General features: G+C 44.4%; 1 protein-coding gene across 5 annotated transcripts in view; it reads right to left on the bottom strand.

The window, feature by feature from the left end:
• Window positions 1-6,792: 6,792 nt before the first annotated feature.
• TEAD1 (TEA domain transcription factor 1) overlaps window positions 6,793-13,348 on the bottom strand; it is a 151,159-nt gene continuing 144,603 nt past the window's right edge. For all 5 annotated transcript variants that reach the window (XM_088057544.1, XM_014260235.2, XM_088057545.1 and 2 more), the window contains one exon: window positions 6,793-12,616. In XM_088057544.1, coding sequence (XP_087913670.1) covers window positions 12,503-12,616 — 114 coding nt within the window. In that variant the 3' untranslated portion in view covers window positions 6,793-12,502. The remainder of the gene's footprint in view (window positions 12,617-13,348) is intronic.

The following is a 13,348-nucleotide window of genomic DNA, read 5'->3' as shown; positions in this document are numbered from 1 at the left end:
AGCCAGATGACAGCAAGAAAGGGGAGCACAAACAAGCGTTTTTGTGGTTTTTGTTGAGGTGAATCAAATCACTCCAATCTTGGGGCCCAGTTTATGTTGATGGATGAATTTTTACTTTATGTATTCAGGCTGTGCACCAAAGAAGACTGAGAAGCACAAAAAATATTATGAAAAATCTTACCAAATCCCTTTTGTTGAGAGTCTTACTTGATATTCTCTTAAGTAGGCAGGAAGGAGTAAGTCCCTCTCCAAAGGAGACTCAGAAGGAGTTGCTGTGCATAGTTATTTCATGATGAATGCTGCAGCTCTTCTTTCTGAACACAGATCCAGAGAGGAGAAAGGAGACAAACCTCCAGGTTTACAGCAGATCAGAGGAAGGTCAGTGGCTGGTAGGAACATAGGAGGGGGGAAGAAAGGTGAGAACTTAAGAATCTCTTTAAAATCAGTGACGGCCTCTGCCTACGGGTCACGAGCGTCTCTAAATTGGTAGTTCATTTCTCTTCTGCTAATTAGTAGTGGCTACAGTGGAAGTGCATATTCTGTCAGCCTGAATTTAGTTAGCTGAGAAGGCAGACTGTGTCTTTTAGGTATTCTTTTTAGGGTAAAATCTTCCTATTGGGCATGCTTTATTATCTTGGGATCCATCCTTCAATGACTTGATATCGTGGCAAATTTCCTGTGTCCCAGCTGGGATCACAAGTGTGTCCAGAAAAGCCTATTGCTTTCCAGGATATCCTAGCACTGAGGGCACGCTGAACAGATGGGTCACAATTTGTTTGTACCACCTCTATGTCCTATATATCTCTATGCTTCTTATTTATCTTTATATATATTTATTAATTCAAAGACCATTTACAATGATTCCCTTTATTTCAACCTCCTCTGGATTCTATCTGCTTGTTTGTGCCTCCAGGAAAATCAATCTGTGTGGGGCACTGAGCACGGCTGCAATAAAGGAGAAAGAAATAAAGCAGACAGTGAGAAACGACGTGTTCTCTCCAGAAGGGAAAGCAGAAGCCTCAAGCCAAAGTCCAAAGGTTAGACACGGTGCTAATGCCCTGATCTAACCTGGTTATAGCTGGGAAGGCTCGCAGGTAAACGGATTGAGCCGTTCTGCAGCCGTGAAATGAGCACAGCAGGGCCTGGAGAGCCAGCCCGAGCTGAGCCTGCAGAGCCACAGCACACAGCAAAATCCTTCAGGGAATGGCTGAAAATCCACCAACCCAGGTGCTCCCGGCCAGCATCCTGCCCTTGGCCATCCCCACACATCCAGGCCTCTTCGTGGGAGGATGAGGGGGAAATGTGGAGCCCTCTGGGCTCCTGGCTCTGAGGGACTTTTCTCAGAGGTTCAGGTCACAAGCTGGTGCTTCATATAAGCACAGACCTTGAGCTGCTTATCACAGGGAGAGATAAATCCCCTTGTTACAGGGATTGATACAATCTTCAAATGGAGGGATAGAAGAGTGGATGTTTTTTTAAAGATATTTTGGCTTGTTTCTCACTTTCAAGCTTTTTCATTCACTTGCTGGCAGAGAAGTTTCTACTCCTTTGGCTCTTGCCAAGGCCTCTCTATGCCTAGTGTTTCCTGCACCACATTTTCCTACATATTTCCTATATTTCCCCTTGTGTGGGGCTGTGCACTCTCTCAACACCAGGGCTGTTCTCTCCTTTCCAGCAGAGCTGAGCAGCACGTGCTCTGCGTCTGGAGTTCCAGCTTCTCCTTGGGCACTTTTCTAGTGGCTGAACAGCATCTTCGTATTTCACCTTTGAACAAAAAAACCTTAAATTTTACACAGAATTCTTCTATTTCCATTTGTTAAAGAAACTGGGCACCCCCACTGCCTGTTATTTGGGTGCTCTGAGGGTGACAAAAGCCAGAGCTGCCCTCTGTAATGGGAACCATCTCTTTGGGAACCATCTCTTAGGCAGAAATACTCGTCCGTCCTGCTGACGAGCAGAACACGAGCTCTGGGTTGTTTCCTCAGGCCTGAGTGTGTGTCTGGAGGGCTGCCAGCCTCAGCAGTCCCCTGTTCTGCAGCAGGAGCAGCCACCCCACACTGTCCCAGTCAGGAGGGGCTTGCTGGAGCTGACAGACACTTCACAGCTCCGAGCCGGGCAGAGCTATCTGTGCAGCTTTTATTCCCTTGCTCCCCTCTGACCTCCCATCCATCTCCCTTCACAGGAAACCTGTGAGCAGCCCCAGCCCTGAATTCTCCACCCCTTCCCAGACCTTTCTTATCTGTAAATCTGTCTGCTGCTGCATCCACAGCTTTCCCATGCACAGACACACCCAGAAAGCCTGATTTGTGCAGGAACTTCTGAGCTTGGCAATGGTCACTTGCAGCGATCCATCTACTCAAACACAGAGAGCTCTGCACCTGTTCTCTGTATTTCAGATATTATCTGATGTTCTTCTCCCCTTCCACCACTCAGGGCTTCCCTAGCAGCTTATTGGCCATATACACACATTAATTAATAACAGTGAGCACCCTGCACCCTTTCCTCAGCCAGCTCCTCTGGGTTCTTCCCTCTTTCTCAGATACATTTCCAGCTGCCTCCAGCTGACCAGCGCTGACTTTGGCTCTGCCTTTCCATGCACCTGACCAGAATTGGTGGAAAATCCTTCCCCTCTGCAGCTCTCACCTCCATCAGCTTCGTCTTTGGATCATGGCTAACCCCTATGGCTAATTCTTCCTTTCCCTACCCCAGTACCTTCAGGCTCATTTCCTCCATTGTGCTTGTACTTATTCCCTGGGTGCAGCAGGGGCAGAGGGTTCTCCTCCCACCTCTTCCCCAGCTGAGAAACCACCCTGGCCTGGAGCAGGACACGTGGAGAGCCTTCCTGACCACTGGTGTGAGTGTTCTCAGTGGCTCTTGAGCCCTCAGCCTTGCTCTCTTGCAGTTCCTGTTGCCTCTCTACCACTTCCAGCACTGGTGTTCTTAATGGGAGGAGCTTTTGTTGGCATGGGATAAAAAAATGAATGTTAAGCTAATGCCATAGCTCTGTCTGAGTGCTCTGCCTGCACTGCAGTGAAGAGGAATTGTGGAGCCTGGTGGCCAAGGAAGAGCCTTTCAGAGAAGATGCAGAGGAAGATTCTTTGCAAAAAACGAGTGGGGGCTGTGTGAGGTCTCAGGACACCTTTTTAATGTAATTTCTGCTCACAGGAGACTGTGCCCTCTGTCATGTGGGAAATGTGTGAAAGCAGGCCAGGAAAACAGGAGTTTGGAGGAGTTTGGAGTTTTCTGGCTCCTGCCCCACATCTCCAGAGCCTGTCCCTGGCGAGTCTCGAGCACCTCCCTGCTGTTACTCACCACCTGCTCCCTCCCCAGAGGAGATCTCTGCAGGAGATAGGCAGTGAGAGCCCTGCTCAGGCTGGTGCTCTGTCTCCTTAGCTCTGGGGGTGAACTGCACCAAGTTCCCATCCTCGTGGTGTTCCAGAGATACAGCTTGGCTTAAACCCTCCTGCTACTAATGAAAAATATCCTAGAAGCATAGTAAAACCAGTAGAGATCTTTCACAAAGAAGCCATCAGATTCTCTGTGCTGGGGCATGCTGTGATGTGAGTGCAGTGGGGTTGAATCTAGTCCTGGGTTTTTCCTGTGGGTTCATGTTGAACCTAATGGAAGGGCCAAATTCCCATGGAATGGAAAATACCTTCAAATGGAAGTCCCCATTCCCCCCTTCACCTCCTCCAAGATGTGTCAAAAAGGAAGTGGTTATAACCTGGGTGCTGTTCTTGTCCATTTTGCCAAGCAGGAAGATTTGCTCACTAAGAAGTTCAACATCACAGGTGAAAGGATAAGAAAAGACAAGTATCTTGGAAAAAAAGAATTAAATCTCTGATAACACTGCAGAGAACATGTGATTCAAGCTGAAAGGAATATTTAGAAGTCTAGGTAAAAAAAAACCACAAAAAACCTTATTATTTGGCATCTGCCAACAGAAAAAAATGAGAGAAGTACCTTTAAATGTGGCTAATAAACTTACCTGCTCAGGAAATCAGGGGCAGGAAATCAGTCAGCAAGCTGCTGCCACACCTGGCTGCTGCAGGTCCAGAAGGCAGAGCACTAAGGTGCCCTGCAAGGCAAGGACTGATCCCCTCAGTGACCTGTACAAGGAAGAGGAATGAAAAGGGACTTGGACATATTAATCACAGCTCCTGCACCTTTTTCTCTGATGGCCCCAGCCACCATCCATAGTGGGACAGTGCCTTGAACAGGAGACAGCTATGATGCCAAGGGCTCCAAAACTGTGTGTGTGGATATCTCTTAAAGCTGATAAAGAGGTTTAAAAGCAGATTCATGAAAAAAAAATAAAATTGTTTTTTGGCTTTCTGCTCTCGTTTGATAACACCAAGGTTACACATTTATGCTCTTAGCTCTAGGATAGTGAAGGGCATGGAAATCACTATTTTTGAAATTCATCAACCTAAACCTATATTGGAGTGTGCAGGCACCCAAACCCACACATCCATGGAAAGAAGGTGGCTTGAGAAATCCCCAGTGATGGGTAAATTTGGAGCAGTCACTTGCCCTCAAGTGCCTTTGCTCACCTGGTTGTTCCAGGTACTCTTCATTGCTCACTTTGCTCTTTCTCTCTCCCCCCAGAGAGGAGCTGACAGCTCTTCATCTGGCAGGGAGGCTGCAGGGTGCCTTGCTCAGCTTCTCTGGGCTTTAATGAGTCTCCCCAGTGAAGCACACAAGAATGGAGTCTCCAGCAGCCCTTTCCCTTAAGCTTAAAGAAGATATGTCCCAAACTAGAAAGGGCTAATAAAAAGTAAAACAGGAGGGGGGGGAAAAACCCAAACCAAAAAGCAGCAAATCATATTTACCTGGGTGAATGTTTGTAGCTTTTATTTACTCTGATTCTCCTGTCTTCTTCTGGTGGACAGTGTTTTGATGGTGGTGGTCCTTAAATGATCCTTTTCCTCCCCTTTTCCTATTTTGTCCCGTCTCCAGTTTTGCATTTTCTTTGAAGAGAAGGAAATGCAAAACTGAAACCATGCCCTGCTATTCATTTTCTTACAGTCCCTTGCACTCTGTGTTTGTACAATTTCCCTTTTCCTCCCAGTGCCAGGACAGTGTCCCTTGCCACCTCCTGGTGTCCCCAGCACAGCTCTAGCTCTGAGGGAACATCAGCAACCACACAACAACTCACAGCCACCAACCAGTTCAGTGTCACCCCTCCCTCCAGGGCAGGAGATGATTTAGGGACATCCCAAAGCTGTCTCTGGTTGGGGTAACAGATTGTTCAGCTGTTCCTGCTCAGGGGGCCTCACACAACAATAGCGAGGCTGCAGAAGGTCAGGGTTGGGATGGACAGCTCGAGCTGTGTGTGGGGACTGCAGACATCTGCCAACACATTGCTGAGCTCTGAGCCTTCCTCGTGCTCCTGGCTTTGTGAGCGTCAAATGTCTCCTGGGCTTGGAGGCTGCCTCTTAAAAAAAATACAAATAAAAATTCAAATCCACAGCCAAGTCCATGGACCTGATATGGATGCTGTGCTCCAGAAAATGGCATGGAGTAACTGGTCTGGCTTCTTTGTTCCCTGCCCATGCAAGGCAGCCCCATCCCAGGGAGGGGCTGTGTCTCCTGCTGGAACCAGCTCCTCAGCAAACTGAGGGTGACACTACACGGGAACTGCCAGCCCCAAATGCTGCCTGACATTTTCCCAAAGGTGGAAGATTTACAGCTTGAACCTAAATTAATTAAGAAGCAGAACCTTAATTAAGAAGCAGGTTCCTTCTGAAACGGCTAACACACTTCAAAGGGCTGAAGCCACATACTTGGAGGGAACAAAGAAGAAAAAACAGGGTCAGAACAGACCATATCTGTGCCTTGTTCTCACCCCATTCATCTTGCACACGGGGGGTGCTCCGCTGGCATTTTAAAAATAGCAGTGGAACATCTGCCACCCAAAGGAGAATTGGGAGTGTGGGAGGGGCATGTGGTTTATTCAAAAGCTGCTGCTCCCCCATGGAAGCAGAAGATGAGCCAGATGTAGCTTTTTTTTTCCTCCGCCAAGTCCTGGTCTTTTCCCCACTGATTTAATTTAATCCAGGATATCCCTCTAATTCTCTTTATTTTTCCCTAGGTAGGTGGTTTCACTCTGTGAATGCAGGAGGCAAACTGATCCTGTTTCATCCTCTCATCCATGGTACCAGGTACAGCTGTCAGCTGAGGGGCAGGTGCTTCAAGAAAAACAAGAATTGAGTCTCTGGAAAACACAGCACATTTTTAGGACCTCAGTTCTGCCAGAGCTCAGTGTCCTGGAAGAAACAACCTCAGGTAACTCCTGTGCTCCTCAGTCAGTTCTAGCTGCTCAGTTAATGATGTATTTGTGCCATTTATTCTGTAACATTTTGAACAGGTCATTCCTGCTTCTGGAATCAAGAGAGATGGGTGGCTTTTCCCATTGTAATGGTTTAAAGGACGTTCCAGGAAAATCCACCACCTTTTCCTTAAGGAAGACACACAGGCAAGGACCAGGATGATGGACCCCTCATTGAACACAGCTTCCAGAACACAGTGCCAGCCTCGAGGATGTGCCATCCCTCCAGGCTTCTGGAAATCCTGCTGGATGCCCCTGGCACCTTTAGGAAGACACACGGGCATTGCTGCAAGTCTGGCCTTGTGCCATTTTGGAAAAGGGTTTCGAAAGCTACACCCATGATTAAGAAGAGATTGATGTAAGAGATTACGACAAATGCACAAAACACTTTCATTTTCTTTATTTTCAATTGATACTGTATGAATACAAAGTTTCTAGAAAGCTACAAAAATTCTACCACTTTATCAAGAAGGCATCAAAATGTGTCACTTTGCAAAGACATGAAAACACCTGCAGTAACCGACACAAAAATAGCATTTTTAGAGTGATGAAATAATTGCACTTAACTGTCATGGATATTAAAGTTATCACACATATGTACCGCGAAAGCTAGAATACATTTTTTTTTTTTTTACAAAGCACTTTATAAAAAAATTCTCTGCACACAAAACCTATAATTTTCATCTTACTATCATACTAAAGATAAATTCACTTTAAAGCCAACACTTAAAACATTTTAAACAAAAAAAAAAAAAAAAAAGGTACCAGTACCTACACACAGACAATAACAAATACAAGAATACTGTACTGCCAAGAGGTTTGACTGAAACTCCTTTTGAAAGCTTCTGCAAATATGTTAAGAAAACATTGGAGAACATTCAGTTTTTTTTTCCAAGAGCCTTCCCTCACTGTCTAACCTAGAGGTACTTTATCATCAAAAGGCAAGTTCTACATCAAAAGTTACCAGCAGCAGTACAATATTAAAGTAACCACTGACCATATATGAATATGCTTAAGTCACAAACCCATTTTATACACATTACACAAATAAACATAAAGTGAGAATTCCATTAAGTCATTTACAAATGTGAACAAATGCACATGGCAAAAAAACCCCAAAACAAAACAAAAACCCAACCTGTTTTACATAAAATGTACTGAAGAATTAAAGGCTATTCAGGTTTTCAATGTTATAAAATTCTTTTGTCTTTTTTTTTTTTTTTCAGGCACATATTGTATTTTTTGTCTGCAGTCATGAGCCTGAATCAGAGGCCCATAAAACAAAACAAAACAAAAACAAAAACACATATTCTGTAAGGAGGTAACAGGGATCCATCTCCTTTTAGTCAACCGAGTGCATTTAAGATTTAATTTACACACTAAAACTAATTACATGATCTCAGCAAGAATGACCTGAAAAGTTAAAAGATGAAGATGTCCAGAGCGTTTCTTGTACTTTGACTTCTCCAGCCTCAATCTTTCTTGGGGGGGAAGGGGGGGCTAAACATCTGGTTATGAAAGATAAGAGGGGGAAAGGAGATCATCCTGAGCAAAGGACAAAGCCGGGCTCTACTCCTCACATCCACCTGTGCCCGGGCACGTGTATCCTCATGGGAAAAGGAAAGGGGGGAGAACCCCAGGGCTCCCAGTGTGACTGGCTGAGGGCTCCAGGGAACTCCCAGGGGCGCTGCTGCAGGCAGCAGGCACGCCCCGGGACTCGCAGTGGAAAAATAAATAGATACGGATTAGCGCGTCAAATGTCGTATCCGCCTCGGACCGGCCAGGTACTTACATTCAGCATCAATGTACACCCTTCATTATTCCCAGAGCCCATCCCGTGGGACAAGCTACTGCCGAGCTGAGCTGTAGCTGTGGTGGAGAGGGAAAGTGAGGAACAGGCATTGGATCTGCGATTCCTTCAAAATAGTGGTGCAGTACCTAAACAAAATCAGTTTGGAATTCAAGTAAGTAAAACTACGTTTGTTAGTAGTGATTTTTAACAGCCCCAAATGGTACCATTATGCTCGTTTGAATGAGACAGAGGTGTAGTTTATCACCAACACTGACTAGTACAGCCAAAAAGTCTGGCAGTAACTGGAAAAGTATGTTCTCCTTGTGGGCCAAAAGTGTCTTTTCCCCCACCTCAGTCTCATTGAGTTCAACAGGATTACTTGTCTTACAGAGGTAAGTGAGATTTAGACCTTGAAGGAATAACAAAAATAATATTTTAGAGAAAGGGAATTTGAATTATCACAATATTTACCACACAGTGTCACAATATTTCTCTATATAAAAAGTTAATCTTAGTTTTCATCAAATACTTTAAAAATCAAGTTAACATTGTATTCACAACTATATAATCCCTCTGACAGCTTTTGGTTTTGCTGATATTTGTTCTTTCTAAAATTGTTAGAACGTTGCTCCTCTTCCCATTGATTTCAGTTGTGGTGGAGAGTATGGCCCCCGTTCACAGAAGGTATCAAATACAGACACGTTATTAAGAGGAGATAACTTTTTTTTTTTTCCTTTTTCTTTTTCTTTTTTATTTTCCAAGACACCATCTGGGAGGAAAACAAAACCACCCTGTGTTTTGAGTCGTGCTGGCCAGAGTTTCCTCAGCAGCACCTTCATCCACAAGGCTCACACCCAACAAACATCTCCGTGCTTAAACCCACACGATTGCATTTACCCTCGCTATGCTCAGCTCTCCACCTTCCTCTGGTTGTACGCATCTGACCTTCAGCGTGCACAGCTTTGTAAACAAAACTTCTTCTGTCTAAGCAAAGAATCCTCACAGACACCAAAATACTATTAGAGGAGATGGATGAAGCAACGTTTGTCCACTGAAACTCTGTAGGATACGGATCTCTCACTATGCAGATGCGTGACCGGATGAAGAGAATATTAATGGGAATATTTTCATTTTTATATCACAGACGAATCAGTTGCTGGTTTGCAATGCTGTCAGAAATGGCAAACAGTAGATTTTTTTTCTTCAGCAGGCTGATCATTAGCAAAATCCCTTTGCTATGAATGGTGCTCTGTTGTGAATGGAGGCCTGTAGATTCAACTTATTCCAATAAACCAAAGGCATTACGGTGATAACTAAATATTTTTGGTCTCTCTACAAATTGTCATTATTATGGCAGCACTTTTCTAAGCTGGAATTTCAAACCAAAGGCACTTTCATGCTAGAGTGCAGAAGAGTCACAATTAATTATTTGGTCATGAAATTTAAAAAGGCAGCATTTGTTAATACAATTCACTTTTCACGGAGAGCTAGGGATCTGTAAAACCTTTCCTTTTGGTATAGGCATCTCACTGCAATGGGACTGACTCGTACACACAGCTGCCTTACACCAGGCAGTCAAAGAGCGTTTCTGCGGGGAAAAATAGGGGGATTCTAAAAATGGAACCAATTCATAAAACAATGTATAAAATTTAACGTTAAGAGGCTAAAAGGTACTTCTAATATAATGCTAAGGCACTGCATATTGTAATGCTTTGGCAGCTCTCAATTAAAAGGTTCCTACAAAAAAGTAACAGTAACAAGATAAGTACTTCCAGCTTACAAAAGAGCTCACAGTTTACAGGCAGCCTGTTGGACTACACACCCCACACTCAACAGTTGAAGGATTAAGGCTTTTAAGAATGAACATATACAGGGTATGGATCATTTACAGAAGTGTAAAGAAAAGACGATGGAAGTAATTTCCCTAACATTACATATGTGAACACCAATAAACATTGTGACTGTTTATACCCTATAGTTATGGCATGTGTAGTGTGCCAGATCCTACTAAAAAAAAAAAACTGTACCTGGTTTTGCAAATTGACTTACGCACTTTATATGCCTTAAAGAGTTTGCTTGTTACTTAAAAAAAAAATAAAACAAAATAAAAAATAAATCACCAAACCCACAATTCAAACCCTAAATAAAAGACAACTTTAGAACAAAAACCAAAAAGTAGTTTTTGACTTGTAACACCAAGTGCTTAGAATAAAGGGCTACCGTTAGGCTGTTACAATGCAGTGCTTTTCCTGATGTGATCGTTAGTGTTAAAAATGAGCGCTAAAAGAGACCTTGCCATGGACGCGTTTCTCTGTTCACTTCGCAGAGCATCCACTGAAAGGTCATCAGCCCTAATATCCACGAGCAGGTAGCAGCTAGACATCACAGCAACCATCCAAACCATCCAAACCTCATGGAGTTGGGTCAGGCTGAGGGATTAAAGCAGTCTCCCTACCCCTTGGTGGTGTCTGCACCCTCTCGAAGCCGAGGCCTCGCCAGCGTTAGGGATAACCCTGGTCTGACCCACGAGCTCACCTAGGCTCCAGTCTAGTCCAGACAGTCCCACAGTGGGCAATTCCAACAGAAAGCACTATGCAGGACTACAATGTAAAGAGAAAAATTAGACTTGCTTGTTTGAAGACTGCAGCACCGGGCCCGGGAGCAAATTGTACACTTTAATTATGCATGGGAACTGTGCTGGTTTTGCATCACATTGACTTTTGGTAACAAGGAGAAGGTACGGTACTACAGGCACAGATCAAAAGGGGCAGGGAGGAGAGGCCTGCTAAACATGGACTGCAAAAGACTCTCCTGAAAACCCTCTTTGCTGGTAACTCATTACTGATCCCTAAGGTGGCTGGTGCTCGGCTGGGCAGCCCTCACCTTTTGGACAAACGCTTTGCCTGAGAAGCCTCTGCTGGCCCAGCACCTGCCCAAACAACTTCTGCTCGGGCAACGAGGGGCAGCAGGAGGAGAGGAGCTGAGCAACAGCCTCTGTCCTGACCAGGAGGGGTGAGACTGCTGCTCTCACTCACACCTGCAGCGCCAGGCCTGACAGGATTAAAACATCTCCAGCTGTGCTTCCCTTCCTGCAGTCTTCCCTGAATTTCTCAGAAGGGCCAACACCACCATGTCCAAGAGCACAGCAGAACCCCACCTGGTAGGTAGGTGTGAGGATAAGGTCTTTGCCAGACCTGGGGAGACAACTGGGAGAGGTGTAAGAGCACCGTGGTTAAGAGGAAAAGGAGAACAAAAACAAAATAAAATTCTCCACTTTCCCATCTCCTCTGCCCGATGTTGGTTGTGATTTCCTAGCGCCTCGCAGATATTAAAGCTGCTGATCCTTTCAGAGGTGTACACACTCTTCTTTCAGACACATCAGTGTTTTTGCTCTCTGTTTGCGAATGACTCGATGCTGTCGCAATATCAGCTGTTTCCGTTCATCTCTGGATTTCAGAGTTGCAAGTTTTTAGCTCAACTTATTAGAAAACACAGTTGTCCATATAAAATATAACCGCACACACGAGACTACATATAATGCAAGTCTAAATCTTCAGTATTTACCTACTTATTGCAAAATGAGCCATCTTTTTCATTAAATAATCAAATTTTCATATTAGTACAATACAACTTTATACTCTTTTAAAATACACTAGATATGTTAGGGGTAAGGGGTGATGCTTTCTTTCTCTGCAATACCTGTTTGAAAGTTTAATGGATTAGAAGATTAGTTTTAGCGTTGAGAAAAAAATACAAAATTTGCCTAATTTTAGGACCTGTCTGTTTCTATCAGGCATTTCTTAAGGCTATATTTTTCATTTGGTTTCAAACAGAAAAATGTTTCATTTTAAAAAATAATTTAGTGAATTACATTCGTCCGTATCTTCCACCCTAATTAGTTACAAAGATAATTCTATAGAGATTATTAACTTTGTGTACTCATTTACAGTTATAGCTAAAGATTCATTTCAATTCCACTTGCATTGTAAAACAAGTATTTCATGTTGGAAAAAAACCCAAAATAAATTCTTATAAATGCTGTCAGTTTTTCCCCATGGCAAATGCTCTGTCATACATTTTTCTATCAGAATTAAAAATAGGCCTCCACAGACAGAGGCATTAGGTTCTTAAATACAGTCTTCCCAAAGAACTGTGGTTTACAAATTTTGAAGAACACTTAGTTTTAGAAATAATTTTTACAACTGTACCAGAATTTCACAGCTACAATTATATATGAACACATTAAAAATGACTTCACTAAAACAGGATTTAGAAAAATGTGGGTGAAAGTTGGGCCAGAGGCACTGCCACTTAGTGTTGAGGTTTACAGTCTGTGTTTTGATAAAGAAGTGAAATGAAGTGTATATATAAATAACTGCTCAGTCCTTTACAAGCCTGTAGATGTGATGCTGTGCTCCATGTTCGCTGTTCGACACTTCGAATACACAAGCCATGCAGAGCAGGGTTTCTTGTGTATCCCTGTTTGTTACCACCTGTGTGGGGGAAGGAAGAGGCAGACAGAACATTACACACCTGGAAACAGCAGGGCTGAAACAAGAAGTCACCCGTGTCACCTCGGTCCTGCCTGCTCTGACAGCTTGGCCTGATGCCTTCAGTTTCAGCTTTCCTATTTGCAGCCCCTGCACTGCATTGCTGTGTGAGCTGAACTCCACACAAAGTGTTCAAGTTCTCCTCACAGCTCAGGCACACACAACAATCCTTCTCCAGCCCCACAACCAAGGACACCGTGGCAGCTCCGGGCCCAAAAAGCACAAGCAGCAGCGAATTGAGGAGAGCAATCTGGGAGGATGGGACTGCATCACCTGCAGCTGCAATTGGGCAATTAACCCCAATGTGGAAATGGAGCAGAACCTATCAAAGTGTGAAACTCCTGAGCCAGGGCCCATCTTGGGTCCATCTTGGGTGGATCCTCAGCCAGGCTCTTGCCCTGCCCAAGCTGCATCCTCTGAAGGGTTTTGATTAAATCCCCACTTTATTCCTTTAACTCTGCCCAGCCCCTGTCCCAGGGAGCCTCTCTGGGCATCAGGCTGAGATGCCACCACAGAGCAACAGCGAAAGCAAGCTGGGTCACTGGATGGAACTGGCTCTAAGGCCACCACGTGGCCCATTCTCTGTGCTTTTTTGTCACCTGCTGAGCGTTTGCTGCCTGCCTTCCCTGCCCGAGAACCATTAACACCACTGACATCTGCAGCACTGTAACCCAG

This window comes from Pseudopodoces humilis, chromosome 7 (genome assembly GCF_049639895.1).
Source record: "Pseudopodoces humilis isolate 2021_Gansu_Grassland_sample_001 chromosome 7, ASM4963989v1, whole genome shotgun sequence".
NCBI classification, from domain to species: domain Eukaryota; kingdom Metazoa; phylum Chordata; class Aves; order Passeriformes; family Paridae; genus Pseudopodoces; species Pseudopodoces humilis.
Note: the sequence above shows the minus strand (reverse complement) of the source record. Positions and strands in the feature narration are given on the sequence as shown.